General features: G+C 40.9%; 1 protein-coding gene across 13 annotated transcripts in view; it reads left to right on the top strand.

Annotated features, from left to right (window-relative positions):
* The first annotated feature begins 11107 nt into the window (after nucleotides 1–11107).
* The window catches only part of LOC111253315 (uncharacterized), a 26766-nt gene continuing 23063 nt past the window's right edge, over nucleotides 11108–14810 (top strand). For 5 of the 13 annotated variants that reach the window (XR_015330097.1, XM_086992727.1, XM_086992730.1 and 2 more), the window contains exons 1-2: nucleotides 11108–11674; nucleotides 12090–12160. Coding sequence is in view for 4 of the 13 variants with exons in the window: in XM_086992727.1 (XP_086848853.1) it covers nucleotides 11639–11674; nucleotides 12090–12160 (107 nt within the window). In the remaining 9 variants the exon portion in view is untranslated. Of the gene's footprint in view, nucleotides 11988–12089; nucleotides 12161–14810 lie in introns of all 13 variants that reach the window. The other 8 variants (XR_015330096.1, XR_015330095.1, XR_015330093.1 and 5 more) reach the window with 4 other exon arrangements.

The following is a 14810-nucleotide window of genomic DNA, read 5'->3' as shown; positions in this document are numbered from 1 at the left end:
AACACAGTATAACTCGGTTGCCACTATCGATAGCCCTAAACAACCACTAGCTCACCAACTATTGTTACAACAATGATAGAATCAGCAGCTATAACAGCCGCATCAACAGTAAAACACGCGGGACGACTCCCTCTACCGGTACGCCGACAAAAAAAAGCGAAGAGGGGTAGCTATAAAGTATTACGGCCTCTAAAAAGAAACAGTCCGTTCTCTCAGGACCAGCGCAAGCGATTACCCGTCAGCGACTGACGACAAGGGCGCGACGAACGACGCTCAACTGCGTTTACTCAACTACTGCTACATTATGTCATTGTTTAATTTCGTGTCGATACGTGACTCTACGCACTAGAACGAGTGTTTACTGGTCATAGTGCGATGCCCTTGTGATCATATGGAATATGAAAATTTGGTCTATAGGCGAGTCTATGGCAAATGGTTCGAATAGGCCTGACGAACAGAAGCTTTGACAAGGAACTTTTCGCTTAAAAAAAATAGGGTTTCATTTGGATTAGGACGATTTATCGACGTCCATTTGATATTCAACATAAAAATGTTACAACATACCGGTTGAACGAATCGAACATGCGAGCAATTTCTCGATCGAAAACATTAAAATTGTAAAGAAAAAAAGGTTTGTAAATTAAGGGCTTTGTCTGCGACTTTCATCTATTGTACGTACGGATTACGTGAGTCGTAAGAAGCCCAAATCTGTATAATACATTGCCTGACGACCGTACATTGACAACGAATCTAATTGTTGATATTATTCTTAATAATAGGAAATTAAGCGTAACATGTTGAGTGCTCACGTGCCCTTATTGAGTACAATCATTGACTTCAACGTAATATCCACAAACATAAACATGGGCTTTCTCGCGGATCAGGAAAAACAACCTTTGCCGTGTGAATCAATTTCGGAGGGACACGCAGGTGCAAGGCCGTTCAGGTAATTCTGACCCCGCGTTCGCCGGTTTCCGGTTTAGCCAGCATTTGTATCAAGGCACGGCCAACACCCTAACGCACATGGCATTTGCACAACGGTTGTATCATATCCTGACTAGATATCCTGATTACCCCTTGAAAAGAATTCGATATTTTTCCTCTTTCTCCCTGGCGCCAGTTCGCGCGACGAGGGCTTGTTTTACATATTCTACCGCCATTGTAAGGACAGCACAGCCACAACCAAATCACCCGATAAGGATGTGTTTCCAGGAAGGAATTTATGTGGTTATGGCACTGAGCTCTTCCGCTCACATGCTTCTAGGCATAACGAGTTTGTATCGGTTTATGAGCTCATGAACAGCTTATCAGACGAGATTTCCGGAAAGCCTTAAACACCCATTTCAATCATCAAAGTCGGTGCTTTCCTGATCCTATTTTTTGCTAAACATGTTCCCCTTTACAAGCATAACGAGCGTCACTGTTATGATAGGGTTTTGGCAAAATCAGCTAACATATTTATAATTCACAAGTCTCAATGGCTGCAGAAATTGAGTGAGATAGAAGATCAGATTGGACGCACAAGACCGATCCTTCTTTTTCTAGAACAGGTACAAAAGCACTACAATCGAGGATCTCGCTGTGCTTTTTTGTGTTCTAATTTTCGGCGATGAAAGATTTTCGGCAACTTTTCGATAATTTTCTATTAACGTGATCACCATTAGGTTTTTTTTCCTAAAATTAGGATTTTCTCATAAAATATATACTAGCTATTATGGCACCGTCAGTTGATTTCATTTATGCTATAAGTTCTTAATGATTATTAGCTACCGTACACACATACTCACAGAGTGTAAGTACATCAAACCCTACGATTATTTTTTTTTTTGCCTCTGATGATATGTGATGGCGTACTTGCACTAGAAGCAGTATCACTGTTAAATCGGCAGTGCTATCGTTAATTCTGCCGAGTTGTGTACAAATGCGAATTGAAGGTACTCATGTGTTATTATGTCAGACACTGAGCGAATGACAGAGAGGTTGGGTGCGATAAAAAACAAACCAGAACCTAAACTGAACCATTATTGTTGCGGCCGGCAACGCACCTGACCGACGGGCTCTGACGCGCGTATCGCTATCCGTTTGCTTCTTGCTGCTACTACTACTAAGCATTGATATATGTAAACTGCGGCATTTTCGATAAGTTGACTGGCAGACAGTACATGTCTAGATATCATGCTATCGATGTATTTTAGTTCAGCTAAAGGGGAGGAAACTTAACTTTATCTGATGATCTGAACTGTATGACTTATGGATGGTCGTCTACAAGTCGTAGCCAGACGTCCCGTTTTGTGTCTTCCTTACCGATCAGTTTCGCGGCAGTCGTAACTACAAATACATCGGCAGCAACAACAGTATATCGATAGCCGTAACGCCCCCCCCCCCCCCCCCGCCGACAAGAAGGATCACCCGGGGGCGGCGGCCGTATAGCCGTATAGACACATCCTGGCCAAGTCGACTCGCTGTTTCCATTAGACATAATACTTGTTAGATAAAGTCATATTTGTCGAGGCAGTTCGCCATTGACAGACTCACGTTTTACGGCACCTAGGGTACTTGGGGCAGTCGGCGGCTGTAGATAGTTACCAGTATGTATACCGTACCGTGCCATGACGCCGGTCTTGCTAGAAAAAATGTCGCCACTTCAACAACAAGTTTCAGCGGGTAACGGGCTGGACCTAGGTTCAGGCGGCAGGCGGACAGATGTAATAGGCACGGCATTAGTCAGAAGCAGGAGGCTGAAACCAGCAGCTCTTTCGACAATGCCTTTTTATAGCGTACGAACGGATAAGCGAATAGAACGACCACCATTAGATCGAGTGACGAAGTTCCAGTTGCTGCTACTCGTACACGAAGCAACGATTCGAGTTTAGCCAACTCAATTCGAGGTTAGCGACCGGTGCGCTTCAAACGATAGGTGTAGACAGAAAATAGACAAATCCCTCAGGTCAGTTACCGAAGCACCGCAATACGGTTAAAGAGTTAGTCGTAGGCTATACATGAGTCAATGAGATATAGTATCATAATGGCACTTTTGTTGCATCTGACACACAATGATCATCTTCTGAAAAAAGAGAACATCACTACGTAGCGCCAACAAAACTAGAGAAAAGGACAGTACCATCAATGGGTATGCAGCAGCGGGTCTGTGTTCGACATAGCTCGTAGACGGACAACTTTTATTATATGAGCATCAATATATAGCTGCAGCTTTTTGTATACGATGTTTATATCGCTACCCATGGTCAAAATAAGTGAACAGCGAATCTGCGACGGAAAACTTAAAAGTACCTCGGCTTAGGAAAACTTAAAATTAGCAGGTCGTTTCGTGGCTTACTGATATCGGCAACTAAATCTTCGATCATAACAACATACTACTCAAAATATTTAGTATTGTATTTGCTCTGCCCGCCTCCATTAACGGTCCTGTCTATGATTCAGTTTATTTATTTGAAAAACAACTTAAACATTCATGATTAAGAAAACTGTATGTTTGCAAACTTCGTCGGGCTGTTTAAGGGAAAAGAACGGATTTGACACGGAGTGGGGCACTTTCTGAAATTGTAGGAATGCGTTTCTACCAACGTGATAAGCCTTTGATGAAGGTCACGCCGAACCCCCACTAGCCGATGTTAAGAATGCATTTTCTGACTTTTCGTAGAATGCTTCGATCATTTAAACCGGTAAATTAAAAAAAAAAAAAAAAAAAAAAAAAACGAGAATTAAAACATATTTTGAGGAACTAAGTAGAAAAATGTGACTTAATTAGTACAAAAAATGACGTTATGCAGCTCGACGAGCTGAGGCATTATCCTAAATAGACACCTTTATGCAGCGGTCGGGGAAAAAACACCATAGGAAAAAATGCATACTGCTAGACTTTTACGAGTCAGCATCGCTATTGACATCAGTTCAGGTTCGAAGCCTAGGCCCGATGACTAAGATGATCCGAACTGCATCAGATTCGGACAAATGCAATAGTAGCGATTACGGATCACAGTAATGGGTCATGTCTATTATAAAATTTGTATAATTTTTTCCTATTTCAACCAATAACTCCAACACTAATTACTGATACAAGATCTCACATTTTAAGGAAATGTAAAGCCTTATCATGATTGAGGTATCAATCGATGAGTATTAATGTGATATGGACATATGTAATGATTCAACGTCACACATCTGTTTCCTTTAGAGGGTACAGGGTCTCGCATTGTTGGAAATAATCGTTACTTATATATAATTAGCCAGATCTAAACAATACGTTTGTGCGTATAACAAGTTACCGTTGTCATCTAAACATATATAGGTATCTCTTATAAAAAAAAGTACTCTCACCATTTGAAGCTTTAGCTTGGGGCCTACATAAACCTGAACAGAGGAAAAGTTACCGCTGTAAGTGGAGATCATCCACTAAACTGCGAATTAAATTGGTCAGAATGGTACAAGGGCAACAAATTGTCAGGAAAAAAAGAGAAAGTTGTCGCGAGAGAACGAACTCGGTGCGTGTCGCAGACAGATCGATGTAATAGAACTTTCCAAATGAAAGGCCTGTAAGTGCTACCGTGAACGTGTCTTCCATAGCAGGACGTTCATTTGTGACGATTAAAAATCGGACCTAAAAATTGAATAATTGTGTTTAGCGTGTATGTATTTGGTAATCAAGTAGCGCAGGATCGCGTATTGCGTATGAAAAGCAACTACTACTCGATGGCGGACTAGCGATAGCGAAGTAAAGCTAGCTTAAACGATTACCTTGACTTTTCTAGCGTCCCCGGATGGGGAGCAGCTTTCTAACGGTAATAGTTCAAAACAAGATTTCTTACTCTCTTTTCGGAAAGCCATGTAGAGGCCGCGCGAACGATCATTGAAACATAAGTTGTCTGGTAAGAGCAAAGGCTTGCTACGGCGACAGCATTCATTTAAGTTGCTCGTTATTTTCAATGTGCGTGGCTTGAGTGAAATCTCAATTTCCGAATAGGCGATTGTAACGAGCGCGCGTCTTCCTCTTCTTGTCACGTTGAGCTGCAGCGGGTCTGTCGTCGATAGAGACGGCCCCGGGAACGTATACTGTGTGTAACCTCATACATTTCAATTATTGTAGGTATACCTTCAGTATACGTAATCGAGTACCAGCCAAATGACGTCGAACCGACATTCTTCCCCTGTAAAGAAACGCCAAACAAAGTTACATAATGCTTTGCAAAAAGGTCCTCTGTCTCTTCTCTTATCATAGAGTTTATACTTCGTTCAGAAAGTTGGAAACCAGCTGTTTTCTGTCTTTTTTTTTTTAATTTACTTCAAAGAGAAGTCAGGTAAACGTCATCTAGGCTAACAGGACAGCATGTTATGGTGGCACGATCTTATCGGTGATCTATGCATCACGGTATTCCAATACTAGTAGACTTATCACTGGATTCGCCAGTGAGGTGATTTGAAACGAGATGGTTAAATAGGAAAAGGAGAGTCACTAATATGGAAATCATTGGTGGATTTAGACTATACTTCTTCTAAACGGTGCAAACCTCAGCATTTTGCTTGCCAACGTGCATCGAGGAAGGAAGAACCTAAGCTCAGTTTTAGAACGCGAGCTTCTGATCGAGAATGTGCCAATATGGAGGCAGCCTATTTAATTGCTGATTTAACGTAGTAAATTAGTATAGATAATGTGGGGCTCTGAGTCGCTTAAACCATTCATGGTAACGCGCTTCCGGTGCAAAACGGACTCGTTTGTACTCTTTGTTATATTATATGGGTCTCCTTAATGGCCACAACAACCAGGCAAGCTTTGAAAGCTGACTACAATGTCTGGTTCCGGTGCCGAATCCATTTGTCATCCAGAGCCTGTTGTAAATTGATTTAGGTACGTATCTGAAAATAATATTTCAAAAACCTTCACAGAAAACGTATTTTTTTTAGCAGTACATTGCTGCCTAGATTGCCAGCTTCCTTAAGATAATCCAACAGATCGAGGATTGGTCGAGGACACTGAATAACTGACAAATTTAACACGGTCATAATATCGTTGGCTGTGACAAGCATTATCAATCGATGTCTACCTATTCGGGCCGAACGCTATTTCTATATAATAGGCTTTTTTAAAAAAAATTATTTTAAATCGTGTTGTCAGCGAGATTGCCTACATTTTCGTTAGCCTTAAAACTTCTTCACAGCCTCTAGACCGCTCTAGCGGAAGGCAGACAATTGTATACGTCCTATAAGTTACAGTCTATGAGATTCGACAATAGAGTGTGTCTTCTAGATGAATTATAACGAGAAGATTGAACCGACAGTGCTGCCTAATCTGTTTTACTTCTTACACACTTCGAATTGCATCCTACTTAGTTGGCTTCATTCCGCCGTAACATCTTCGATACTAAGGACAACAAACGTACCCATTTAATACAGTAATACTAAAAAATTAAACCTATAAGCATTACGGCTATCCTGCGAAACATTCACTAAGTATATATGCAGAAGTGTCGTTTGATTTATAAATAATTCCAGCATGATATCTACAAGGAATGTTCCTCATGAACTATTTCTGGCAAACAGACATAGGTTCAGCAAGAACACTTGTCCACCCAAGTTGAAGCGAGATATTTCCCATTAATTTGAGTATTGTTATTTGATAGTATAAAACTAAGAAGAGCGCGGCTTGAAAGGGCCTTATAAGTAACATCAAGTGCCATTTCACATATTGTAGAATACTGACTATTTGTAAAAAGCGAACGCACTGCCTCATTAGGAAGTCTATAGGCTTCGTACTAACAAACTGATCTTTCCCAATACCAGATGCCGACCGTAAGTTAAAAAAAAAATGCTAGTTTGCTCTAACAGATACTAACCTTGGCACGAGTCTTACTATGGATCACAATAGTAAAGAGAATTATAACGTTGCCCCTCGTATTAACGGTTGAAACCAAGGCTACCGCGTTTTATTCAGTAGAAATGTACTTAACGACGTCTCGTACGCAACGGTATAAATAAACTATATCTCTAATAGCCAACTGATAAACAGCAGTGGAACTGGTAAGTGGCTACAGATATTAGTGGTTCTTATCCGCTGACAACAACGAGTTTTTGGCCTAAGTTACTCTTTGACACTTTTGGAAAAGACACTGGAGGAAACCGGTTTCCAGTGTTGCTTTGTGATACACTTACATTCCTATGTGTATTTCTAGTGTGGGTATCAATACACTTCTATCCTTAAGATCTTTCGAAGAACTGAAACGTTCACGGGCGGTCAATTTGGGATCAGCATTTGGAACAACGTTCTGCATTTTTAATTTGTCTATGTATAATTTTCAATAAATTCAACAAAAAAGAAAAAAATAAATCAAAATGGTAACAACATTTCGTGAAAAGCTTACGTTTTTTGTTGTTAGCTTATGATAATTTTCACATATGGCAACTATAACATCGGTGGCTGTGTGTCTGGGAATATGGGCGCGTGTGCACATATGTATCTGTCTTGCTCACAATCGGGATTGAGGTAGACCAGATAATTACAGGCACACGCTGTGCCTGTCAAGAGAAGTACTGCCCTAGATATTCTTTTTTCGCACCTATCATTCAAGAGATTTTTGAGATTGAGCTTGTTTGAGAAAACAAGCAAAAAAAAAAACCCGGTCAACAGCCGTTTTAAACTTGGTTTTCTGCGTTGCTCAGATGAACGTACGTCATCCTGTCTTCGTAATTAGCGGATAACTTTTACTAAGATTTTCAGTGGTCAGTCAATGAAATTAAGTCAGCTGAAAGCGCTGTCATACCTTGCCGAAGCAGCTCACCTAAATATGAAGACACATCACCTTTAAACTTAATTTGAACCAAGCAACTAAAGTCCTTATTCTTGTCTATCTAATACTCAAAACCTAATGTATTCCATACAAAACAATAGAATTTTAACACGTACAGAGACGCAAAGTTCCTGCGGATCCAACGGTTTGCCGAAGTAAGAAGAATCCATTCATCACTGCGGCCATGTCCCCTTGTCGACGAGACAATAAGCGGTCTTTCGTCAAATGAGCACGTTATAATAATCACACGACTTTAGGTCAAACATAATTTTTCTTATCAAACCGAACTGTGGCCATACCAGATAACGGAAGTAAGCGATATCCACACCTAACAGAAACATAAGAGGCAAAGCTCTAATTTCCAACAAAAAACATAGAAGCATTATATACAAACATATCTATTTCGCATCCTGTATTTTATTGAGAAGGCTGAACGTTGAACGAAAGCCTCGGCATTTAAGTATCCGAGTTTGGGTAACAGTATGCGGCGATGCCATTGGCGCTGGTTTGAGAGAGACTCTGGTTTGTAGGGGATTTCTTCTCACTCTTTAGGTGACCATCAACCAGTTTCGTACCATGTGGAAATTTCAACCGAATCTAATAGATATCGTTTCGTTCACCATTTACTTTCTGGCCGTCTGGAGATATCGTTCTCGGAGAATTCGGTCACTCGACTCGACTCGGTGAAAAATCACATGAAGGAAATACCAAATCATCTAAATAGAATGGATATAACTTTTTCAACTGTTCCTAATAATTTTGACAATATTATGATGAAAAATGTTCGACGCGTTTTGTTTTCAATTAGTGTGTTAGTGAAATGTCAAGCGTTGCAAAGGCTTACGTTGCCCTGATCCAAAGATCGTCAAAGTTGGTCTTTTTAATATCTCATTTAACTGCACTGTCGCATTTTTTTGCACTTGAAATACATCTTATGAGAATAAGGATTTGAAGATTCGAACTTTTAGCCTAACCTAGGTGTCTAAAACAGGCTTGATCGTTCAGGCACGTGTTTATTTATTGAACGAGCTCTAAATCACTTCTACAAAAGGGAGCAATCTATAGTGTTTTACGTGACCGTTTGGGAAAATAAAGGCTGCAATGAGTCTCGACTACCTCCCGGTTCGCGGACATTCATGACGGCATGCAACTGACAAAGTACTTCCCTATAACGAATGGACCGCCTGTATTAGTCCTGTATTACTATTGCCATTACCATTAACCACACCGCTCAACACAACAGCATCTTTGATATTAGTTGAACCATTTCCATTATTGCTATTACACCGGTACATTATTTTAATATGAATGCTTCTGAACCGTCTCTATGAAGCTACAAATGCCAAGTACAAACTCGAAATCGTCTTCTAAGCCGTGCTGTTGTCATTTGATAGTTTCAGTTAGATTAGGGTTGGCCTGTTCTAGTGACAAATGCCCGCTAAAATTTGAACATATCGTCTATATGTATAGGATAGAACCCTAAAACTGCTATTGGTAACCTATCTACCTTTAATTTTTTTATGAAGAACAATTAAAATTTCACCTCGGGAACAGGCAGCGTGGCCACTAAATAATATTACGGTAGAGGTTCATTTCGGCCTGTTACATTTAATCTACTTTTCCTATAATATGCATATGTACATGTGTCCGGTCTATAGTGGTCTACTTTAAGGCCCACCCTATTTTTCGCTATTGAGCAATTATCTTCCGCATAAAAGTAAACAAATCATTCCAAAAAACGGTAAGTTTAAACACTTTTTAGCCCTGAGAACTGTGGCACTCATTCGGAAATACTTAAAAATGCATTAATGATTACCAAATATGAGATAATGTATCTGAAATAGAGCAGATTTTGTCCTATTTCAGAATCCAAACTGTTTTTTTTTATCGAAATATTAACAGATTACCATGAAATATGCATTCTGTTGTACCAAATATCCAAGACCCACTGTAGAAACTCGTCCTACATTGTGTCCTGTTAAGTTAACTCATACCTGGAAAGAGAGGCGGTTTTGCAGCAATAGTCTATTTTTTTTGTCTACTTTTGGTTATCTATCTTACCTGAGGTGAACGTTGACGTTTTTCTCAAATAAAAGGTTTCTGAAAAGCTGGATCGTCGGCACCAACAACATAAACTTAACGCTGCTGAACGCCTCACCCTTCACGGAAATTACATGATCGATCCTTACAGACAGGGAAACACATAATATAGTGTCGTCTAATGAACCAGTGACATAAAGCACTTGTTGTGGAAGCACTATCACGCCATTTTCATCTTTTCGAACAGCGTTCTCATCGTCGCTAGGAAAAAAACTCCTTTTACTTGATCTGGTTGATGAACAGTAGAACGCAGGCAGGTATCACAAATCACGACACATCATAGAAAAGTCGGAGCCGAACTGCACCGTCCGCAAACCCCGTATTCCGTCTATTATTGTCTGAGAGCATATCTGCGAGTGACACGAAAGGAAAAATAAGTTAAATGACTGTCATTAACAATCACGCATTACGTTTTTACCGCTGAAGCCATATGCTTAGCTTAAAATTTTTGAGATCTAGTCCGACGCTAACGTATCGCTAGTCGTTCAGCTAGCACTATCCGCTTGGATAGCACTTGAATAGGAAACAAATGCACTCATCCGGTCCAATTGCATTCAAGTCTTGGACGACTTGAACGATCAGCGATCACGAATGATATGATCGCCGTGCGACGACCTCGGTCCCACTTCTCCTCTCCTCGTAATGATATCAGCGATCGCTGCACAGTGCACATCTGATACATGCTCGTAGTTGTAGTTTGGCGGCTGCCGCCGCCGTTGCCGTTGTTGTTATGTAACGTTTTAACAAGTCTCCGGCTTTGCTGCTTGAGGCCGATACCATTAGACCGAGGTGACCTTTCTAACTTCGCCAATTGTACGGCCTGATCAGTTGATCGTTGCCTCGACGCGCCAGCAACAACTCGGCGAACATTCACGTCGGCTGTTTCTCTACCGCCCAAGCGACCAGGCCGCAGTCAATCTTAATGGGCGGGCCAGCCAGCCAGCCAGCCAGCGGGTGAGCAGGGCTGAGCCCGGGCGTCACCCGAAAGCGAGGAGTAGCTCCGCCCACGGCGGTTCTGAAATAATCGACGTATATATCCCTCTTGCTCTCGGCGGCAGCCGCTGGCCTCAACTGTGGGGTGGTTCTAGACCAGCCTAGGATATTGTAAACAGCGTAAGAGCCAGCATAGAATGGCGGTAGTCGTAGTTAGTAGAAGCAGTCATAAAAGGTACAGTTGGCCGCTGCCGCCGCCTTCGCTGCCGCCGCTGAACTCTGCATATCGAAGAAACGGGATGTTGAGAGGAGCCTCGATTTTGCTGCTTGTAGACGCGGTTAAATTGAACGGTAGATGGCGCTTTATGTTAGGTGCTCTTACCGTTATAGTTGGGGCTCTCGCAGCGCTGCTAGCAGGATCCAAACGGCCTCAAACGCATTTTCTGATTAGTACTCCAGGCGCTCCAGGCGAATCGTCTTAGTCCTTCGAAGCGTTACTACGGGACCAGTGAATAACCTGAACAAGACTTGGAGCGACACCTTGCGAGCAAAGGCTCGTTTGTCTTCTGGGGTTCTGCCTACACAGCGGAGTCTCTGTAGACGATTGCCAAGCCCCGCTATCCCCTCGTAGCATAGAACGCAGGTATTTCAGCGACCGCTTACAGTCGGCCAAATGGGCCTCAACTCAACGATGGATTTCTTTGTCAATGTTCGTCTTACTGTAAAACAAGTGAGCAATATGAGTGTTGCTGGCCGTGCTCGTCACATACAATACAGTTGGCTTAAGAGTGCAGTCTGCGGATGTCATGACCATCCGACCATTTGCATACGCTCAATCAGAAGTTAGTGTTGCTAGTGCGTAGAGCACTGATATAAAATTGTATTATGCAGGATACATGTCTAGCATTTTACATGAAAGAGATGGGGAAAATATCTTAGAGTTAGAGGGATCGACAGATGGTGCAGCTCTGTTAGATTGCTAGCGATTAGTTGTATATTTATCCGACATTCGTGCCGTTGGACGGTCAAAAGTTGACCATAAAGAGACCTACGAAAAGCACGGACTAATAGCCGAAAACTGTGTGACCGGCCTTAAGTAAACTGCCCACCGGCGAATCTTCTATCGAGTTTTTTCGACGATTTTGGCCGCCACAAGTAAGGAAAATGAATTAGGGATATTTCATTATATTAGCATCTTTATAGACCTTTTTTTTGCCATCAAGTATCTGATAGATTTATCGGTGTTGTTCTTTCCAGTGTTCGTTGAATTTGGCTGAGCATCTTGCAAGCCCTGCTATAGTCGGCTTGCTAGCGTGTCACACGTTCCGGTTAGTGAACTGAGCGCTTTGTAAACCTTCAGTGATGTACGCATTGGCTAGATAAGTGAAGTAGCACACAAAAAATAGATCAGTTGTCGCTAGATATTTCGCTCGATGCATAATTTCGGAGTTGTTGTGTGTTGAAGCTTGATCAGACCTTGAGCCATGATACCGAATCTAAAAGACACGTCCGGTTGAGAGGTGCATAGTTTAGCGTTTTTAGGAATATTTAGATCTCAACGGGAACAGCTAACGCTCGGAGAAGATTACCTAATCAGTGTGGGGTCTAAAAAATGCAAGGAGGGATGAATTTTTTACGAAAAATCAGTGTTTATTACGTATCGGGTGTGAGTAGGAGGGATATATAACTAAAAACTTTTGTGCGCGTTTTCGATATGACTACTATAGACTGTATATTGTACGAAACGATTCCTTGAACATACCTTCGTCAGGCCTTTCGAACATATTCAATTCAGGCAATTTTAAGCCTGAGCAACTGATTTTTCTTGCAATCGATGGCAGCGCTTCGAAATCAGATGATGGTATCATTAATTAGAAAATTTGTGTCTCACTTTCCTACTGAATCACCATCACTCCTGTAGTATCCTCACGTGGTGTGCAAAGCTGACGAAGACTTTACTGCGTCTTCGTTTAGTCACAAATCGAGCACATGTAGTTTGGACGGTAGGAAGAACGCTGTCCACGTAATACTGATACATGTTCCATTTGAACGGCATTTGTTATCGTGGTGGATGACAGGATCGATATCCCCAAAAAATCATCTCTTCTAACTGGTCTGTATCAGCCTGTTATCCTTGAAACGTTAGTCAGTCTATGTTGATCTATGTAATTCTATGCATAGCTTGTAACTGGCATCGTCGGCTATTGTGCATCGCACTAGTTTACGACAAACATGAAAAGGGCATAATATGTACTTTATATGTACTTACCACGTTCCTACCAGTTCGAAATCAAGGACATCTACATACAGGCACATCGTAGTTATTGCGACACAATATTCCTTATTATACACATTCTTGATGTAAGCCTAAATATATTTTTCAGTACTATTAGAGCTATATATATATATAGCCCCTAAGCTGCAGTCGCAGCTTAGGGGCTATCTGACGAAGCTAGGGTCTTCTTTGATCATAAATGTTATGAGACACATTGATTGATGGGGCACATTATCCGATATGAAAATCCTAAAGCTGTAAAAGCTAAGATTCTGTACTTAACAAGTTTAAGTCTTGGTCAAATCGCTATGACTGGATGAGGTTGATGCCGATGTTCAGGCTTTACTCGACTTTTTTAATATTACTTGAGCAGCTGTGCTCTTCTGTACAGGATTAATAAGCTCACAATAATTTACTTGTAACATTAGAAGTAGAAGCCCTCATCAGCTTGCGTATATCCAACCTAGTTAGAGTAAAAAAAGCTTCTGCTTTCAAGTTTTCAACACCATCGCCTTTTCCATCCCGCACGCACGCACGCTATGTGCTATGCCAGAAGAACAATTTCTCTCCAGTTAACTTTTTCCATGTGAGGGCCGTCTACCTACGAAGCTTTCTGAAAATCCTCACGAAGCCCAAAATAGAGTCGACCTTGGAACAAGCCATTACAACGCTTACAAAATGTTCATTTACAGGAACATGACTTGTCTCGTAAGCCTTAAGGCCAGCAGTAGGCAAACATGCATTGTCATTGAACAAATTAATTCTGGGTAAAATTACGTCATCATTTAAATGTAAAGAAGTTACCTTGCGTTGCTGACAAGACAAATATCGATACGGCTCATGAGTCCCGATTGTAATTACATTTATAGCACCTTTGAGTCCTTTTATTGGTGAGGTTTTTACTAGGGTCCTACCTATGGCGTACTAGCTGATGCTGAATCCGTCGAATAAATTAACTTCTACCAGAGTTTCGATGAGTGTTTATGTTACTGTAAGAACGTGTTTACTCCCATTCAAAGAAATCTTATTAGGACGTTTAGGACACGCCCTATACATTTTTGTTTGCTTTTTCGGTTAAGCTTTTGAGAAGAGAGACGGGTCACAAGATATGAAGTCCAATAAATTACAAGGCACAATGTAACTTTGGGCAGAAAAAAGACTTAACGTAAATTGTTGTTTGGGGTCTTTTTTCGCATAGTTCCTTAGTTTCGTATAATTTTTCAAGATCACCACCCCTAGAAGTCATACGAGCGTATCTAAAAGCTTGTGGCACCTTCAATAATATTTTTCTATAGAAAGCGTCCCAGTTTAGTCGAAGAAAAAAAAAAAAAATATATATATATATATATAATCAATATACTTCTACTACAATTCAAAGCAAGATGTGGCAGGGAAAATTAAACTTTCCAAAGAAAGCACCAGAAACATTATCGAACGAATCCCTATTGACTACCTGACGTAATTGAAATGAACGAATACTATATATACAATATTTATATAGCGACATAGAATAGATACATTTATCTATTTACAGTAATCTATGCTGACATCTGATTTTTGCTACATACGTTATATTGGAAAGCTTTCAATTTCCTGCCCTATTTTCTGAAGCGAAATTACGATAAAAATGTTGCTCATGTCGGAGGAAACACATGTATACTTTCAGATCTCTGCCAGTTTCATAACACTGTCCAAGATTCTAT

Source organism: Varroa destructor, unplaced genomic scaffold (genome assembly GCF_002443255.2).
Source record: "Varroa destructor unplaced genomic scaffold, Vdes_3.0 BEIS01000006.1, whole genome shotgun sequence".
Classification (NCBI taxonomy): domain Eukaryota; kingdom Metazoa; phylum Arthropoda; class Arachnida; order Mesostigmata; family Varroidae; genus Varroa; species Varroa destructor.
Note: the sequence above shows the minus strand (reverse complement) of the source record. Positions and strands in the feature narration are given on the sequence as shown.